The sequence below is a fragment of the Lampris incognitus genome, chromosome 1 (assembly GCF_029633865.1).
Source record: "Lampris incognitus isolate fLamInc1 chromosome 1, fLamInc1.hap2, whole genome shotgun sequence".
NCBI classification, from domain to species: Eukaryota; Metazoa; Chordata; class Actinopteri; order Lampriformes; family Lampridae; genus Lampris; species Lampris incognitus.
In genome coordinates, this window is record NC_079211.1 from 65,020,591 (window position 1) to 65,040,187 (window position 19,597).

Genomic DNA, 19,597 nt, shown 5'->3' on the forward strand with positions numbered 1-19,597 from the left:
AGAATTCAACCCAGGAACTAAGGGTTAAGTCATGGTTGCCCTGGCAGGTTAACGCAGGGTTAAGTTATGGTTGTCCAGCCAGTTTTCTGGTTATTCTTGCCACCTCCGCTCAGTCGAGCTGGGGTTTTGTTTGTCTCGCTGATTTACCGTGGATTAAAGAAAGTTGCCTACACGGCTAAAGTGTGAACCTACGGTCTTCTCCGTTACTTCGGCTCTACAAAGCCATTAAAACTATAAATCTTTGTACTCAGTTCGACATTTTTCAGAGCTGATTTGCTTTATTTTAATTTTAATTTCATTTTTATTACGATCCCCCAATGTTATCCTAATTGTTCTTGTTGTTGTTTGTGTTATGTTATTTTCGTAACTTGCAATACTATTGTTTGCCAACAATTTGTGAATAAAAACAAAAAAACAGAAGTGCGTCTTGGAGTGGTCCCTTTGCATCACCACAGCGGTTTGGATAATGAATGGATGTATGGATGGATTAATGCCCAGGTATGAAACTTGTTCTTTAATTGGAATACCTACTACTTCATTAGTAGTTCCATATACTCCCGAGACGCTTTGACTTTTCATGGACGGTTTTATTTTGAAAACCAAAATATACCGGAAGTTGCTTTTTTTCCCTTCCTGCTGCGGTTCGTGGGTTCATTTGACGGTTTGACACATTGTGAAGACGCCATGGCCGAAAAAGCAGTGATATGTGAAGCGATCAAAGCCCAAGGCGAAGTGGTTCGGAAGTTGAAGGCAGAGAAGGCCAGTAAAGACCAGGTCGGTACTAGAAAAACTTCCCTGCATGCAGCAGAGGCTCATGCCGACACCGTGCTTGCCATCTAGTCAGCTAACGCTAGCTTTCGGCCGCTCTGATGAGATACACTTAAGGAAAACGGTTAATGCACAAGTATACTTCCATGTCAAGCGTGTTGCTCTGCTTGTTATTTCAGATTTCAGTATCCTGAGCAGGTTTTAACGCAACAAGGCTTATCAGTTAGAAGGTTTAGCAAACTAGCTCTTCGGCTGACACGAGCTTGCTGCCTCAGTCGAGGTCCGGTTCAGGATGCAGATTTAAGGGAAGCGCTCCCCAAACTAGTGGAGCACGATATTGTTTAGCGGGAGTGAAATGAAATCAACACGCTTGTAATGTTTCTTTTCTTCCCATCGACGTGTGGCGATATAGGCATACCATTTGGTTTGACGACCTGTTACAAATACTGCACATGCTGTGCAGGTGGAAGCCGTGCAGGCAGCAGTCTGGTTCTGAATCACCTGCCGTGACAGCTGACGCAACATCCGTGCAATACAGCTTAACGCAACATTCGTGCAATTCATATAGTGTTATTTTGAATCGCACCAGTTTTTATCCGTCGATATCCTCAACGCCTAAAAGTAAGGTTTTCCTACTGTCAGCATTTAATCGGTAGATAAGTAGGTTTTTACATACGTGTTTATCACGTTTGGCTTGAACAGCATCTAGATAATATTGTCCTGACTTGTCTATGAGTGTTCTCATTCATCCAGGTCATGGTTATCCAAAGGAGTTGAATCAAGTGCAACTGGACCAAGTCCAGTTGCACTTGAGACTAGACCCCAGACTAGACCCCAGATGGGCATTCATAAAGTGTCTGTCATTCTCTTTTCTGCTTTCTCCAAAGTCCAGGTTTTAAGAACAGTCTATGACTAGACTAGTTCATTGAGTCGTTGTTACCAGAATAGATGCTGTTAGTTACTGGCAGCATAGACTTCTGGAGAATTGAGGCTATCCTCATGGCCCACAAACCATCAAATACAGTTGTGTATTCCTCAGTTCTCTGTGGCTGGCTGACCAGAGATCACCATTTTGGGGGTTATATTAATCAAGACAATGGTCGAATTACATAGCTGTTCAAGTATTTAAAATCAATTGGTTTATGCAAAAATTTGAAACATTTTTTATGGTCTTCCTCTGCAGCTATTGGATGTAGCCTGCATTATGACGAGGTTGTTTGTTGACTTGACATTACGGGTGTAACTGATCACTATCCCTCAGTTTTTGGATCACTGTTCGTTGTCTTTCTCTGTCATGGAAAAGTTCGAGTTCAACATTATTTTCATATGTATTTAGAATACAATTAAATTCTTGTGGTCTGGCTCTATTTGCCTTTTCACAAGAGACACAAGGACAAAAAAAAACAACACAAGGACATCCCATCTGAAAAAAACCCCAAAAAAACAGACTATGTACACAGTGAATTCATACATTATATGCACTATATCATTACACGGTAACCCAACATGTAAGGTGCATATGGGTGTGTCAGCTGTTCAGCAACCTGTCTGCCTGTGGAAAGAAACTATTACTGAGACGCGGTGTGTGATTTGATGCTCTAGTGGCGTTTTTTAGATGGAAAGAGTGAGAACAGAACATGAGCAGTTTGGCTGGTGTCCTTAATCATGCTTTGGTTATATATACACTACCGTTCAAAAGTTTGGGATCACCCAAACAATTTTGTGTTTTCCATGAAAAGTCACACTTATTCACCACCATATGTTGTGAAATGAATAGAAAATAGAGTCAAGACATTGACAAGGTTAGAAATAATGATTTGTATTTGAAATAAGATTTTTTTTTACATCAAACTTTGCTTTCGTCAAAGAATCCTCCATTTGCAGCAATTACAGCATTGCAGACCTTTGGCATTCTAGCTGTTAATTTGTTGAGGTAATCTGGAGAAATTGCACCCCACGCTTCCAGAAGCAGCTCCCACAAGTTGGATTGGTTGGATGGGCACTTCTTTGAGCAGATTGAGTTTCTGGAGCATCACATTTGTGGGGTCAATTAAACGCTCAAAATGGCCAGAAAAAGAGAACTTTCATCTGAAACTCGACAGTCTATTCTTGTTCTTAGAAATGAAGGCTATTCCATGCGAGAAATTGCTAAGAAATTGAAGATTTCCTACACCGGTGTGTACTACTCCCTTCAGAGGACAGCACAAACAGGCTCTAACCAGAGTAGAAAAAGAAGTGGGAGGCCGCGTTGCACAACTGAGCAAGAAGATAAGTACATTAGAGTCTCTAGTTTGAGAAACAGATGCCTCACAGGTCCCCAACTGGCATCTTCATTAAATAGTACCTGTTAGAGCCTGTTTGTGCTGTCCTCTGAAGGGAGTAGTACACACCGGTGTAGGAAATCTTCAATTTCTTAGCAATTTCTCGCATGGAATAGCCTTCATTTCTAAGAACAAGAATAGACTGTCGAGTTTCAGATGAAAGTTCTCTTTTTCTGGCCATTTTGAGCGTTTAATTGACCCCACAAATGTGATGCTCCAGAAACTCAATCTGCTCAAAGAAGTGCCCATCCAACCAATCCAACTTGTGGGAGCTGCTTCTGGAAGCGTGGGCTGCAATTTCTCCAGATTACCTCAACAAATTAACAGCTAGAATGCCAAAGGTCTGCAATGCTGTAATTGCTGCAAATGGAGGATTCTTTGACGAAAGCAAAGTTTGATGTAAAAAAAATCTTATTTCAAATACAAATCATTATTTCTAACCTTGTCAATGTCTTGACTCTATTTTCTATTCATTTCACAACATATGGTGGTGGATAAGTGTGACTTTTCATGGAAAACACGAAATTGTTTGGGTGATCCCAAACTTTTGAACGGTAGTGTATATATATACACTACCGTTCAAAAGTTTGGGATCACCCAAACAATTTCGTGTTTTCCATGAAAAGTCACACTTATCCACCACCATATGTTGTGAAATGAATAGAAAATAGAGTCAAGACATTGACAAGGTTAGAAATAATGATTTGTATTTGAAATAAGATTTTTTTTACATCAAACTTTGCTTTCGTCAAAGAATCCTCCATTTGCAGCAATTACAGCATTGCAGACCTTTGGCATTCTAGCTGTTAATTTGTTGAGGTAATCTGGAGAAATTGCACCCCACGCTTCCAGAAGCAGCTCCCACAAGTTGGATTGGTTGGATGGGCACTTCTTTGAGCAGATTGAGTTTCTGGAGCATCACATTTGTGGGGTCAATTAAACGCTCAAAATGGCCAGAAAAAGAGAACTTTCATCTGAAACTCGACAGTCTATTCTTGTTCTTAGAAATGAAGGCTATTCCATGTGAGAAATTGCTAAGAAATTGAAGATTTCCTACACCGGTGTGTACTACTCCCTTCAGAGGACAGCACAAACAGGCTCTAACAGGTACTATTTAATGAAGATGCCAGTTGGGGACCTGTGAGGCGTCTGTTTCTCAAACTAGAGACTCTAATGTACTTATCTTCTTGCTCAGTTGTGCAACGCGGCCTCCCACTTCTTTTTCTACTCTGGTTAGAGCCTGTTTGTGCTGTCCTCTGAAGGGAGTAGTACACACCGGTGTAGGAAATCTTCAATTTCTTAGCAATTTCTCGCATGGAATAGCCTTCATTTCTAAGAACAAGAATAGACTGTCGAGTTTCAGATGAAAGTTCTCTTTTTCTGGCCATTTTGAGCGTTTAATTGACCCCACAAATGTGATGCTCCAGAAACTCAATCTGCTCAAAGAAGTGCCCATCCAACCAATCCAACTTGTGGGAGCTGCTTCTGGAAGCGTGGGGTGCAATTTCTCCAGATTACCTCAACAAATTAACAGCTAGAATGCCAAAGGTCTGCAATGCTGTAATTGCTGCAAATGGAGGATTCTTTGACGAAAGCAAAGTTTGATGTAAAAAAAAATCTTATTTCAAATACAAATCATTATTTCTAACCTTGTCAATGTCTTGACTCTATTTTCTATTCATTTCACAACATATGGTGGTGAATAAGTGTGACTTTTCATGGAAAACACAAAATTGTTTGGGTGATCCCAAACTTTTGAACGGTAGTGTATATATATATATATATATATATATATATATATATATATACATTTGAGTGATATAAAGATTATGAAGTTGTAGGTCCATGCCAATGATTTTTGCTGCTGTCTTTACAGTCCTTTGAAGCAGTCTGCAGTCTTGAGCAGTCAGGTTTCCAAATCACACTTTGATACAGCCTGTTAAGACACTCCATGGTACTGACTTAAAAGTTCACAAGTGTTTTGGTACTCATACCAAAACTTTTGAGACAACTCAGATAATACAGTCTCTGCTGTGCCTTTTTGAGGATCCAGCTGTGTTGAGAGACCATGTGAGGGTGTCTGTGATGTGTAAGCTGAGAAATCAAAAACTTTTCAACAGATGACCCATTGATGGAGATAGGAATGTGATTTCCATTTTTGTTTTTTTGGGGTTTTTTGTATTTGTCACTTTTGCCAAGTTGTCTGAATCTGAAACTGATCCTTCTAAAGTCACAATGATTTATTGTGTCTTATTGACATGTAGAGAGAGGCTATATGGTTAAGTCTTCCACTTACCTTCTTTAGGCCCTCTCATCACTGTCACTTATTAGTCAAATCACTGTGGTGTCATCTGTGAATTTAATGAGGCTGCTGTCATCATATTTGACAACACAGCCATGTGTAAAGAGACTGTACAATAGGGGACTGAGTCAGCAGCCCTTAGGTACACCGGTCCTAAGAACTATCCATCCATTATCCAAACCGCTTATCCTGCTCTCAGGGTCCCGGGGATGCTGGAGCCTATCGCAGCAGTCATTGGGCAACAGGCAGGGAGACACCCTGGACAGGCCGCCAGGCCATCACAGGGCATTAGTTCCTAAGAACTAATGTGGACAATTATGTTTTACTAATGTGGATGAGAATGTTTTACTTATTCTCACAGTCTGGGGCCTGTCTGTCAGGAAATCAAATAGCCAATTACAGATAGTTGTCCAGACCAAGACCTCTGAGGTTCAGCAGAACTGTAATCAATAAACAACATTCTGACATAGGTATTTTTCATTTCAAGGTGTACTAAAGCAGTCTGCAGAGCAAGTGAGATAGTGTCCTCTACTGATCTGTTGGAATCGTAGGCTAACTGTAATGGGTCAAGGGTAGCAGGAATGTTACATTTTATATATGATATTTCCAATCTTTCCATACGCTTTATAATAACTGAGGTCAAAGTAACAGTTTGGTAATCATTGAGGTAAGAGACATTTGTTTTCTTAGGTACAGGCACAATGGGGGTTTTCTTTACACACAGTAAAACCACACACAATGACAGGGACAGGTTAAAAATCTCAGTAAAAACCTGAGATAGCTGAGAGTACCATGCCTTGAGGACAACGGAAGGATGCTGTCTGGGCCAGCAAATTTACGAGCTCTAACTCTTTTTAAAAGATCTACACATAAGTCTCAGTCACCTGTAGATTGACTTCATCGGGCGGGCACTTTGCTGCGGTTACTGGGTCCAAGTTATAAGCTTCAAAGCGAGCATAAATATTTTTAAGCTCATCTGGGAGAGAGGCAGAGGTGTTGATAGCCACACCGGGTTTAGATTTATAGTCCGTAATCGCCTGCAGCCTCCTCCTCATGTGGCGTGAGCCACAGCCACTGTAGTAATTTTCCAGTTTGTCCCTATATTATCATTTAGTGGCTTTGATGGTTCTTCTTGAGTCATACCTGGATTTTCTGTAGCATTCTTCTCTGCCGATTTATAAGTAGTGTTACGCTCACACAACCTTAGACGAATGTTGCTGTTAATCCAGTTGTTGGGGTAGGAGTGAATAGACCATACTGGGATACAGTTATCCACACAGAATCGACCATAGTCTGTGACTGATTTACTGATGATACTCATCCAAACTTGAAGCTAAATCCGTAAAGATTGACCAGTCTGTTGATTCAAAACACCCCTGAAGTTTGGATTCGTGTTCTGTAGTCCAGCACTGTACTGTCCTCACAGTGGGCTGCATACACTTCACTTTGTGTTTGTAGACCGGAAGCAAGAGCACTGACAGATGGTCTGCTTTCCCAAAGGGAGATCATGGGATAGACCTGTAAGCTGCCTTGACCGTGAAGTAACAGTAGTTGGGTCTTATTGCCTCTGATTGGGCAGGCGACATGTTGGTAGAATTTTGGTCACACAGATTTCAGGTTACAGTGGTTAAAGTCCCCCACCACAATTGAAATGGCCTCAGGGTGCAAGTTCTCCTGCCTACTAATGGCTCTATACAGTTCATCCAGCACCGCTTTGGCAGAAGCTTGTGGCAGTATGTAGACAGCAGTTAACACGCAGGGGAATTCCTGTAGGAGATAGAATGGTCTGCACCTTATAGTTATTACAACCAGAGAACAGGGCTGAGAGACTATTTCCACATCAGTGCACCATACATTAACAAAGAAGCATACACCACCTCCCTTTACCTTGCCAGTAGTCCACATTGAACGGTCCATGGTGCACAGAGAAACCCTCCGGTTGTATAGTGGCTAGGGCTGGGTTATGTGTCTAAACACAATATCACAGTGTTAGCGTTTGAAAACATCACGATAGCTTGCTGCACTGTATGTTGTCCTTACCCCTTCAAATAAAACAACACTGAGCAAGTCAGCCAGACACAACAGGGTTTTCCCTGGCAGAAAATGAGGCAAAATGTTTGAGGAAAACTGCAATTATGTAGCATTAGTTGTTTTAATTTAACAATGAGTAAACAAATAAATAACTAAACTAAACACAGTGAACGCCTACAATGTAAACAAATTGGTATGCCGTGAAAAAATGTTGCCCTACCTTCACTGAGTGTCAAAACCACTGGCTCTGTTTATTCAAAGTTTTGGGAAAGACAATAAAAAAGTGGGATCAAATCATGTAAAAAACCGGGCATATCCGTTTCATAATGTGGCAACAGAGCCATAAATAACATTGTCGTCTTGCCTTCAGGCGTGTTCACTTTCAGACCTGACATTTACCGCTTCTTGTTAGTAACTTGAATTCTGCATTTAAATTACCGGTAGGCTAATTGCTAATAAGATTGTGTGATGTTGCTCTGTCTTTTCACTTTCTGTCTTCATCATGCTCACGAACACTAAACAAAAAAAAGTACGAATCTTATCTGCACTGTTGTAGATATTACACTGATAGGATGTAATTAGGAAAACCTCTTGCATGGGTGGAAAAGAAAACAACATTCACCTGTTTACTCACAGCCATCCGATTTTGCTGCAACGTGTGGTCTCGGGTGCAAAGTGTATTTCTAAGGATGGTGAAGGAAGGATCTTGAAGGATTCACCAGTGTGAGTGCCGTTTTTATTTTTCTCCACCCATCGTCACTATTCCAATACATTGTATGTTCAATATGATGACGGCATACCCTAACCCTAACTGAATGAATGAATGAATGCCTTTATTTGTCATTGCACACCTGTACAACGAAATTAAGTGCAACTCCCCAGTGGTAGAAACAAGATTTAAAAAATAAATTAAATTAACAAATACAATCTATACAAATAGAAAAAAAGACACACATTTGCAGCACAATCAACATTATGGATGGTGCATACATAACTGTAAAAACAAGTGTAATATCTATTACACTAGATAAATAGTCTGTGTATCGCACTAACCCGAGTCAGCATATTTTATGGCACATGCCAGATGTACAGATGTTATTGCACAGTTTCAGGATATTATTGCAACCTTAGAGTTTGTTAACAGAATTCAGTTCTTTAATGGCACTTGGGTAGAAACTGTTGAAAAGTCTGGAAGTATGGGTCTTGAAAGACCTATAGTGCCTCCTGGAGGGCAGCAGAGTGCAAAGGTTGTTGCCTGGGTGAGATGAGTCCATGTTTGTGGTCCGACGTAGGCAGCGGGGTCTGTATATGTCCTCAAGTGAAGGTAGCTGTGTGCCAGTGGTTTCCTGTGCGGACTTCATCACTCTGCAGAGCTTTCTTATCAGCCACAGTGCAGCTGGCACACCACACTAAAGGCGCTCACATAGTCTATAAGTACAGGGCGCGTACACTCTGCGGACAGACCGCACCTTTTCAAAGTCCAGTCATACCCAAGGCCTACATTTCCCATAATCTTTGCGTGTCATTTTCCTTCCATTCATTATCTAAACCGCTTATCCTGCTGTCAGGGTCACGGGGATGCTGGAGCCTATCCCAGCAGTCATTTGGGCGGCAGGCGGGGAGACACTATTCGGCTCTTAAGCACGACGTCACGACGCGACGTCACGTGTGGGCGGAGTTATACTTCCGGTGCCTTGGGGAATCTCACTGCATTATTTTCCACTCAAAACAATATGTCTGAACCCGTAAATATATTTACATTAACGTCTTTTTTTAAAGATGAACCTCTCAGGGTGAAAAAGGGTCTCAATGCTTTCAATTCAGATAGAGTTGTGAACGTAAATGTTTCAGGGGGCATTATAAAAGGCAAGGTACAGGCTTCCATGAAACAGAAAGTTTATCAGGTTGAGGTGAGTGAGCTAACAGGGTTAGCTAGCGTTAGCTTGGTAATGTTGGGTATTCTGGCTTCTGATGTTATATCCCACGTTTACTGGCGATTCATAAGCCTTGGATAAAGACTGCCAGTGCTTTATTTTGTCGGTAGATAATTGTTTTCCGACGTTTGACTTGTTAAAATAACTCTGACGTTCTTGGATCCAAGGCTAGCTTTTCATGTGTCTAACTCCAGAATGGCTATGATCGTACATACTGTAACGCTGTAAAGGTTTAATGAATTTAAAATACATATTAGGAATTAATGAAATATAGACTTACATGTAAGATCACAGCCATTTTAGGGCTACCATGTGTGCTACGATCTGTTTCTTATTAACGTTATAGGCCACGTTGGATACAGGTCAGCTGGGCACCAGGAAATCTCTGGGCACCTTGATGTAAAATGTTCTATTTTGTCCAAAATGTTTGGAAACATGTAATATTAGAAGAATGGTCTTAACCACATGAACCCCAGCATTCATTTAGTCATCCTCAGACGAGTTTGCCAAGGGTTTTAATTAAATTCAATTAATCAAATTAATCAAATTTAAACCTTTGTGCGTATTTAAGGACTGTGGGGCACAACTCCTCACAGCTCTTGAACCATTCTTAGTCTGTTCCCTCCTAGACCAGTTTGCCATGTGTGACCCTACAGTAGCGCAAGGCTACAGACAACATAGCTCTCGGGATTCATGGGGTCACTCAAACCTCTCCACCACGTTAAGGTGATGGTTCGAGGAGAGCATAACATAATAACATAAAACACAAGACACTTAGTTAGAGCCCTGAAGGACTCTGTCCAAACATATGGGTTGGATAAGTGGTTAAGTAATGTAAAGTATACATGATGTGAACATGCACGGTACATCATTATCATTTAAATATGCAAATTTGCATATTTAAATGTTGTATTCATCATATGGTGATCCTCTTCTTTACGTTGACAGTAGTTTTTGCACTATGCATTTTGTTACCAATGTTGATGTTTTGCACTTTATACATTTTACGTTGACAGTAGTTTTTGCACTATGCATTTTGTTACCAATGTTGATGTTTTGCACTTTATACTTTTTACAGTGACATTAGTTTTTGCACTATGCATTTTGTTACAAATGTGTTTTGATTAAAAAAATCAAGCAGTGTTCTTAATTCAGTATTACTTTATTAAAAGTATAAATACATGAATCTGATTCTGCTTACATTTATTCAAGTCATTTCATGCTATTTCCCGAAGAATTGGTGTTTGTAGGTTGGTAAGACACACGCACACTTTCAGTATTTTGTTTATGTTTTTAGTGAACTGATATGGGATATTGTCCAAAATGTTGAACAATTTCAACCTCTGAATGGAGCGCTCCACATGGATCCTAGCACTGGATATGAGTTTGTTTTTCTTAACTTCTTCTTGTGCGAACTGTCCATTAACAAGGAAAGACGGGATGTTGAGTGAAACCCCTTCTGGCAAGATGTCCCGGATTGTGAAGCCTTTATCTGCCATCACCATGTCTCCTGGGCGTAGATGATTGAGAACTCCAGAATCTAATGTAATAGCCTTGTCTGAGGCACTTCCACCATAATAGTCACTGACAAATGTTATCACTCCATTAGGAGCCACACCTATTAAGGCTTTGTGTGTGGTCCGTTTTTTGTACTGGCTCCATAAATGATTCTGTTTGTCAAGCCTCTCTGTCCTGGAGACTGCTAACTCTGTGCAATCGAGCACAATCCTACAGTTAGGAAACGGACGGAAACACTCTGGCAACGATGCCTGGTTCTTCTCTATGGAGGGGATGTTGTTCTCAAGCATACCAACATATAAAATGTCATACAGGGCACTGACAATGGTGATAAAAATGTTGGTAACTGTGGCTGTACTGCAATTAAACCTGGTTGCAAGGTCTTCATGACCAGAATTAAGTTTGAGCTTCATCAAAGTCAGTAGCAACTGATCGACTAGTGGCATAGACTGGACTGTCCAATTCGAATGATATTGTAGCTCAAACTTAGATAAGAGTGCTTCCAAAACCAGGACGGTAGCAACATCTAGTAAGCCAGTGAAATATTTTACTTTGACACGATTGGAAGATATTTGGCTGAAGGAAAAGGTCTGTTTTTGTTTCTCCAATTCTCTTTTCAATTTTTCATTCTCTCTTCTCAACATGTCAACCTCTATCTCTAGCAGCGCAACACTGTTAAAAGGGTTGTCTGAAGTACGAGGGGTGTCTGCGGTTGGGTTGTCTGAAGTACTAGGGGTGTCTGCGGTTGGGTTTTCTGAAGTACCAGGGGTGTCTGCGGTTGGGTTGTCTGAAGTATTAGGGGTGTCTGCGGTTGGGTTGTCTGAAGTACTAGGGGTGTCTGCGGTTGGGTTGTCTGAAGTACCAGGGGTGTCTGCGGTTGGGTTGTCTGAAGTATTAGGGGTGTCTGCGGTTGGGTTGTCTGAAGTACTAGGGGTCTCTGCGGTTGGGTTGTCTGAAGTACTAGGGGGCTCTGCGGTTGCAATGTCTGAATTTTGTAATTCAAGTTCATTTGTCCCTTCTTCACCACTGGGAGGGAGTGGTACTGTTTTTCTCTTGTGTGGAAGGCTGAGGTGGCCTGGGAAAGTCTTCCCCTCGTTCCAAGTAAAACGTGATGGGCCAGCAGCTTTGCCATTTGGAAAATGCCAACTGCACACCCTTGAGCACGGGCTTGGTGTAAAGCCATCACGCCTGTAAAAAAAAAAGAATGAGAGATTTAGAAATGATTGGCAATGAAAACTTGAAGCTGCATTGTAACTTATCGTCTGCCCTGGATTTGAACAATTAAAGTGGCATTCTTTAACTTTTTTCGATAAAAATAAAGTTGATTTTGGTCAAGATTTACCACTATCTTGTCTGGTTAGACACAGTCACAAACATGGGCATTGTAACAGATGGTGAAGGATTTGTGAATGGGAAATAGGCTAAATCAGTCCTCTGTTACCTCCTTCAGTGAAAGATAGTGGTAAATTGTGACCAAAATCAACTTTATTTTTTATCAAAAAAGTTAAAGAATGCCACTTTAACCATCAATTATTTAAAACACAATTTCTATTGTGTTAACATACTCTACTGTAAAGATTGTATAATGATATTATACAAACAGTCTACCATACAGATTGGGCAAGTTATATTGTATTCACATACTATACAATACAGATTTTTTTTTTTGGGGGGGGCAAATATTATAGCCTTTTCATAGCCTTTTCATAAAGGAAAGGTTACATAGTAAGGCTTTAGAATTAGATGTCAGTCTCCCTACAGAAACATTATTTTTTGTAGATATGAAGTTTCATTGTTTGATTTATATGGGAAAAGTCAGAAGTGAAACTACTGTAACAAAACAGGCAGAAACAGCACATTCACCTGGACTATCTAACGTTATGTACCCCTGCTTATTCATGCATTTACTCCAAGTCTCTTTAATGATAATCCCCTTGAGATGCATCATCTCGTTTTAGATAATCATGGGCTAAGAATGCATAGAATAATGCAGTTTTCCGAGTGTGTAGCTGACATAATGCTTGCTTACAGTAACTGTATGTCTTCACAGACAGGGTTGTAGTAGTAACAACATAAGTGGCTAACCGATGCTTGTTTACCCTCCACTACACTCTGATTAAAGCCTTATTGAGCAGAAAAACATATGGAAAAGCAAATATATTGATCCTCGCTTGTTGAATTAGCTAAAAATCTAAATACCTGTCTAGTATGTAACGTGGATTTCGGTAACAAGAGGGTAGCTACCGGTAGTAGCTAGTCTGCAGTGCAGGGTAGCTAGTCTGCACTTAGCACAAAAGTCGGCGCCAAACTTCGATTTTCAATGCATTTCTTCAATAGCAACTTACCGTATTAACTGCAGCCACCTCTTCTTATCTTTGTCTTTCGGAGGAAAGCGATAGAAAGACAGTTTGGTCTCAGTTTTACTCTCTGATCGATTTAAACAAAGGGGGACACAGCAGTGAGGCATAATGTCAACAAGTCGATGGAGCCGGAAGCAAATTCGCGCGCGCGCGCCTACGCAACAGGGACATGCCTACGTCATAGCTTAAGACGCGAATAGATAGGCGGTCAGGCCATAAATCACAGAGCGTCGTTTTCCTTTTTCCGCCGGAAGTTACAGACTGTAAACAACATGGCGCTGTTCACGAATGAGGAAGAAGAGCTGCTCTGTTGCCAGGCTGTTTTGGAAAGAAAAGCCTCGCGGAGGTTCAACCACTTAATGAAGGGAAGGATAGAGACGGGGAGTTCAGCATGTTGGTGAGGGATATGAGAAGTATGGATGAGGAAAAACGTTGTCTCCATACTGTATAAAAGTTGTAAAGCCATGGAGAAGAAACTAAAAAAGGTTTCTGGTGCCCCACCCAATGCATGTTGATATGAAACAGTTTCATGCACCGCGCTAGGTACGCGCGGTCACGAAAATTGATTTGCATGGACATCGGCAGGCGGACGTATGCTGAGGTCCGCCATTGTGTCATTTTAATCCGCGCGGACCCCAGCAGAGTACGGTCCGTGTATCGTACGTCAAGACTATGGATTGGCCAGGGTCCGCGGTGGTGTAGTGGTCTAAGCATCGGCTTTGTGTCGATGCAGTTGCCCACTGGGGACCAGGGTTCGCGCCCCGGTCTCGTCAGATCCGACTATGGCCGGACTCGACGAAGCAGCAATAATTGGCAGCGCTGTCTTCGGGAGGGGGGCGGAGTCGGCTTGTGTTCGTCACGTGAATGCGTTTCTGGGTGTGTCGGAAAAAGCAGTGGTTCGGCCTGGAGTCGCCTTGTCACGAAAGTGGGGCGGCGTCTCCTTCGAGACTGCCGGCCGGAGAGATGCAGTTGGCGAACGCATGCAGTACGAGGGTGGGTGTTTGAATTAAAATAGGGATCGATTGGCCACTAAATTGAGAGAAAAAGGGAAAAATCAGAAATACATTTTAGAAAGACTATGGATTGGCCTTAAGATGCCATTAGTGAGTATGCTTTCTATGGAGCAGTAATAGGGCAGTGGCTGGGACATATTAGCTCTCCTCAGTGTCCTTAGAAAGTAAAGCCGCTGCTGTGCCTTCTTCATTAGGGAAGTTGTATTGACAGTCCATGTGAGGTCCCGGGAGATGTGTGTGGCATTATAAATATAACCACTATCAGACCTTAAAGGGACATTTCACCAATGGTTTTGTGTATGTGCAATCAGTACTGCTGAGTAATGTAGTCGATTGAAACAATAAAGTCCTCGATGTGTACTATATTGCTTTACTGCTCAAAGTCTTTCCCACAGCGCCTACACATGCCAGAATGCATTGCACGCAAGCCTCTATTGTTGTCCATAAAAACCTTTGCGCTAGTGCTGTGGTTCATCATTTACGCCAGTGGAAATGTAGCTTAGCTGATAGAAGGAGGATATGTTTTTTGAACAGCGTGTTTAGATTAGAATATAAGAAGCCCTGCTAGGCTGTAGTTTTTCTGGCCACCAAATGATGTCACGATACATCACTTGGGAGCCAGAAAAAAACTGTTTCACAATCATTTCTGCATCATTTCAAACTGGTTCACTGCCATTTCTGCATCATTTCAGTGATGCAGAAATGATTGGGGGAAAACTGCAGGTGTTTTTCATGTGCTAGCCCTATCACAGATAGACAAAGATAAAGTTGAAAATTGGTGAATTTTCCCTTTAACCTTGAACTTAACCACTATCCAAACTTAATCCTAAATCCGCTTTGATTTGGATGTTTCCTTATTGCTCAGTGATTGGATGATTTCAAGCGTCTGTCATTCTCACCCAAACAGTAATCATGGTCCTTCCTTCACCATGCTGGGGGGGGGGGGATCATGTCAAGGCACAGAGTTGACTGCAGCTTATCCTGCAGCTCATCAGCTCAGTTGAGACTGATGAATTCACTTAAAGGAGTGATGAAACGTTTCTCCAACTAAACTTAGTGTCCAGATGAACTGATTCAACTTTCTGGGATACGCTTACCTGGATTATTGAGCATGCATCAAGACATAGTACATCAGTGTTCCCCAAGTTTCCCCAAGGGCCAAATTATGTCATGCATGCCAAACCAAGGGCCAAAACATCTGTTTTTTGTTGTTTTGGTTTTTTTTTCTTCATTGTGCCAGCAAAAGTTGTTTATGTGCAGATGTTCTTGCTGCTTTCATCTTTTTCAGCTTTACTTGTGCTTTGGATCTTTACAAGTTGAAGAGTAATTCAGCAGCTTTTGTTTGTATCTAATTAGAATTAGGGCTAACATGGAGTGTGTCAGCTCTGTGATGGCCTGGCGGCCTGTCCATGGTGTCTCCCTGCCTGCTGCCCAATGACTGCTGGGATAGCCTCCAGCATCCCTGTGACCCTAACAGCAGGATAAGCGGTTTGGATAATGGATGGATGTTGTTGCTGCTCTTATCATTATTTTTAAAATTAGTTGTAGTAGTAGTAATAATTTAGGCCTGAGATTCTCAAAGCCAGTGTTGAGGGTCACACATGGAGAAAAAAAATCACTCTTGAAACAAAAGTCCAAAACCAACAATTTAACTATGGACAAATGGTCAAAAATAAATTGATGTTCATTCACCAATCAGTGAGAGAAGTGAGAGCGACGGGATGAGGCAATCCTTCTGATGTCGGGCCTGTGTTCTGTTGGGGCAAGCCTGAGGCACTGGCCAAGATGTGCATTGGAGAGTCTGTTTCTTTTCTGGTCCTTGATCGAGTTCATTGGAGAAAACAATGACTTACATATGTACGTGGAGAGGGAAATTGTGAGTAGGAGCATTGCAGTAGCTCTCATGTTTTTGAATCAAGCTTGGGGAACCAAGTTGATCCAAAATTCACTCACCCAACATCCTTGTGTGGTGGTGTTGAGCAAATCTGATGTTTCCATCTCCAAGACCGCAGTAACCAAAATGGAGAACGGCTGTCTTAGGAAGAAGAGGATGTCACCTGAGCGTTTAGAGGAGCTTTCAAATTGTTCCTCCTAAGTTTTTCTGCCTGGCTTATCACAAAATCCTTCATTGCTGGATCCTCCCCCATTTTGTTGTTTTCACAATGCTCTCGCAGATGTGGTAAGTGCAGCTTTCTTCCATTAATGTCTCTCTCTAAAAGGCTCAGCTTTGACTGGAAAGCTTCAACCGCCTCGCACTGTCGCACATGTCTGCAACAGTGTCATTCTTGCCTTGTAATTGCAGCTTGAGGCGATTTAGATGAGATGTGATGTCACACAAAAAAAATCACATGCCATCACCTTATTGTTATTTAAAAACCTCTGATATTCTTGGACGTTTTGGCTCCGTAGTCTGGATAAAAATAACAGAAGCTCATCGCGCAGGTCGCACACTCTCTCCAACACATGGCATTTCCTCAGCCAGCGAATATCATTATGAAGCAAAAGTGAAAATAGAACGCCCACAGTCGTTTTATTTTCACGGCCGGTTTATTTTCACTTTTTAAATTTTGCTATTAAAAGTTCGGCTGCGTCTCTCTGAAGTTTAAATTGTTTATAAATAGTATTACAGTTATTAAAATGTTAAAATGTTATTTGTGGTGTCAGTCGTTTCATAACAGACATACTAACATATGCAATGCATTAATATCTCAATTGGGTATTTTGACAGAATATAGAGTTTAAAAACCGGCCGTCATTTTGACCACCCATGGTCGTTCTAGGTAGGAGTGAAATCCCGGTCGTTCTAGTGTTAAGGATGATTTCCCCAGTTTTGCGCCTAGGCAGAGGAAGCAAACAAAGCAGCTCTTCCCGAAAGGTCTTCCCATCAAAAACTCTTGCAAACACAGATCGCTGTTCCATATTGGTTCGGTCACAGGACGAGTCTATGGCTAGTGATATGGCTTCTCCCTTCTTCAAATCAGTGAGTAGATTGGAAAAACACTCCTCCACTAAAAGTTCTCCTCTTCTTGTTGCTGTGTTAGCCAACAATGGCACCTGCTTTAATAGCTCCACAACCGTTTTCTTGTTTTTCTCATCATGACTTAAAACTTTGCCAATCATATCAGTTGCAAAAATTTTAGTCCGCTTCTTAGCTTTAGCAAGGCTCCATGAAACATGCAGTGATGCAGCTGTTGCACTCTCTTGTACCGATTATGATTTACAGTTAGTAGAAACGGAGTGCTTGTATTTTGTTATCATATTGGCTATTTTTTGTTTGCGGTGATCTGATTTTGTAGGCTAGTTGGCATTAAAACTGGCACCATGCATAGTGTTGAAGCACCGCTTGAGATCATCTGCTGCAGATCAAGCATGTCGGTTTGGCATTGACGTGGTCTGGTAAAATAAAACAAAACTGATCAGTCAGATTTGATAGTGAATACCGTATTTCTCAGACTATAAGTTGCTGTTTTTTTACTCGTCTGGCTGGTCCTGCGACTTATATTCCAAAGTAACTTAAACATAATTTTGTCGGACGAATACACCGCTTTTTTATTTATATATATTTCTAATTTTCTCTCAATTTAGTGGTCAATCGATCCCTATTCTAGTTCAAACACCCACTCTCATACTGCATGCATTCACCAACTGCATCTCTCCGGCCGGCAGTCTCGAAGGAGACTCCTTGCCGCTTTAGTGACAAGGCGAACCCAGGCCAAACCACTGCTTTTTCTGACACACACAGACACATTCATGTGACGAACACAAGCCGACTCCGCCCCCCTCCCGAAGACAGCGTTGCCAATTATTGCTGCTTCATTGAGTCCGGCCATAGTCGGATCTGACGAGACCGAGGCGCGAACCCCGGTCCCCAGTGTGCAACTGCATCGACACAAAGCCGATGCTTAGACCGCTACACCACCGCGGACCTCCTGCATTCTTAACCAAAGCCACTAGATGGCACTGTTTAATATTGAGGCTCAATTGAAAAACTACCACCTTATAAATGTAACTTATACACCGAAGCGATTTAGAAATGTTTTTTTCCTCGCAACCTTGCATTCTTTTTGCTGAGTGCAATGGTAGTCCGGGAAATGTGGTACAGTGAGCAATTTCGGACTCAGATTTTGTTTCCTGGCCATTTGTGCGTAGTTGCTGTCTGTACAATTTTCGAGTTTAGTTCTAAGGCCACAGACAGTTCAAAGTAAAACCTGAAATCATATATAGGCTATAGCTTAATTGGGAATGCACACATACATCTCAAGTTGATTCACACACTTTCTCCATAGCTCCGCAGTCCATTAAAAGGTGTACCATGTTACACTAAACAAGGCCTGCACTGAGTGGTTAAAGTGTGAATTCATATGTGAACCATTTCACCCCTACTTCTATTCCATTATACTTTGCCTCAACATTTTTTTGCTTCTGTATTCAGTAGCGAAGCTTCCTATTTATTTTCCCAACTCAAACCGTTGTCATCTCGTCTGATCCTACCATGTCCTTCTATCTGAGCTGTGATTGGGCTGTTTAGTTTGATTGACCCTTGCATCTCATGTTCTGTTTTCCACGCTGTGATGATGATGATGATGATGCATCATGCCCCGCCTTCCCCTAGTGCTAGGGTTGCTTACCACTTTTCTCCTGTTCTCCCTGCCGGGCTCTGGATGATCACCACCAACATAACTGAACCGGCCTCCCATTTCGTTCATCAACACCATCACCTGCTACAAACTTGTTTGCATCACACCTGGGAATACATTGGACATTTTTTGCAACTCCCTTCCTGGTTCTGCCACCTCTGACTTTTTTGATGGGTTGCTGCTGGCTCCTGGACAATACCGTTGGACATTGTCCTTCTGGAATATACCGCTGAAAAAACGTTGGTTCACCAACAACCAAACTTTTTTAATTTAACCTTTTGTCACTCTGCTGGGATGAATACACTGGGCTCCTTTTTCCTACACACACATTCTGGTTTGTTCGGTCGTCGGGCTGGCACATGTGTCCGATATCTGCATTCCTTCTCTGGGATGACTGTGGCCCAGGTAAGTGTCTAGAAGTTGGTTGGATGATGTGTGTGTGTCTGTGTGTGTGTGTGTGTGTGTACGCACACACCAAAGGGGTGGGTCACAGGGAGAATGAAATGTACGAAGATGTAATGTAAAGTTGGTCAAAAAAGTTAGCCAAGTTGCTTGATAATTGGCACATAAATCTTTACTGTTAAACTGTTCTCTTGTTTAACATTTACAAAAGATTTAGTGTTTTCACACAGTGCCACTTCTGGTATGTTTTCACACAAGGCCACTCCTGGTATGTTTTCACACAATGCTTCTCCTGGTGTGTGTGTGTGTGT

At 41.7% G+C, this 19,597-nt stretch overlaps 1 protein-coding gene across 3 annotated transcripts in view; it reads left to right on the top strand.

The window, feature by feature from the left end:
* The first annotated feature begins 637 nt into the window (after window positions 1-637).
* The window catches only part of hars (histidyl-tRNA synthetase), a 63,224-nt gene continuing 44,264 nt past the window's right edge, over window positions 638-19,597 (top strand). The window contains exons 1-2 of one of the 3 annotated variants that reach the window (XM_056273401.1): window positions 638-774; window positions 18,860-19,289. In XM_056273401.1, the coding sequence (XP_056129376.1) occupies window positions 19,179-19,289 (111 nt within the window). In that variant the 5' untranslated portion in view covers window positions 638-774; window positions 18,860-19,178. The remainder of the gene's footprint in view (window positions 775-18,859; window positions 19,290-19,597) is intronic. The other 2 variants (XM_056273410.1, XM_056273417.1) reach the window with 2 other exon arrangements.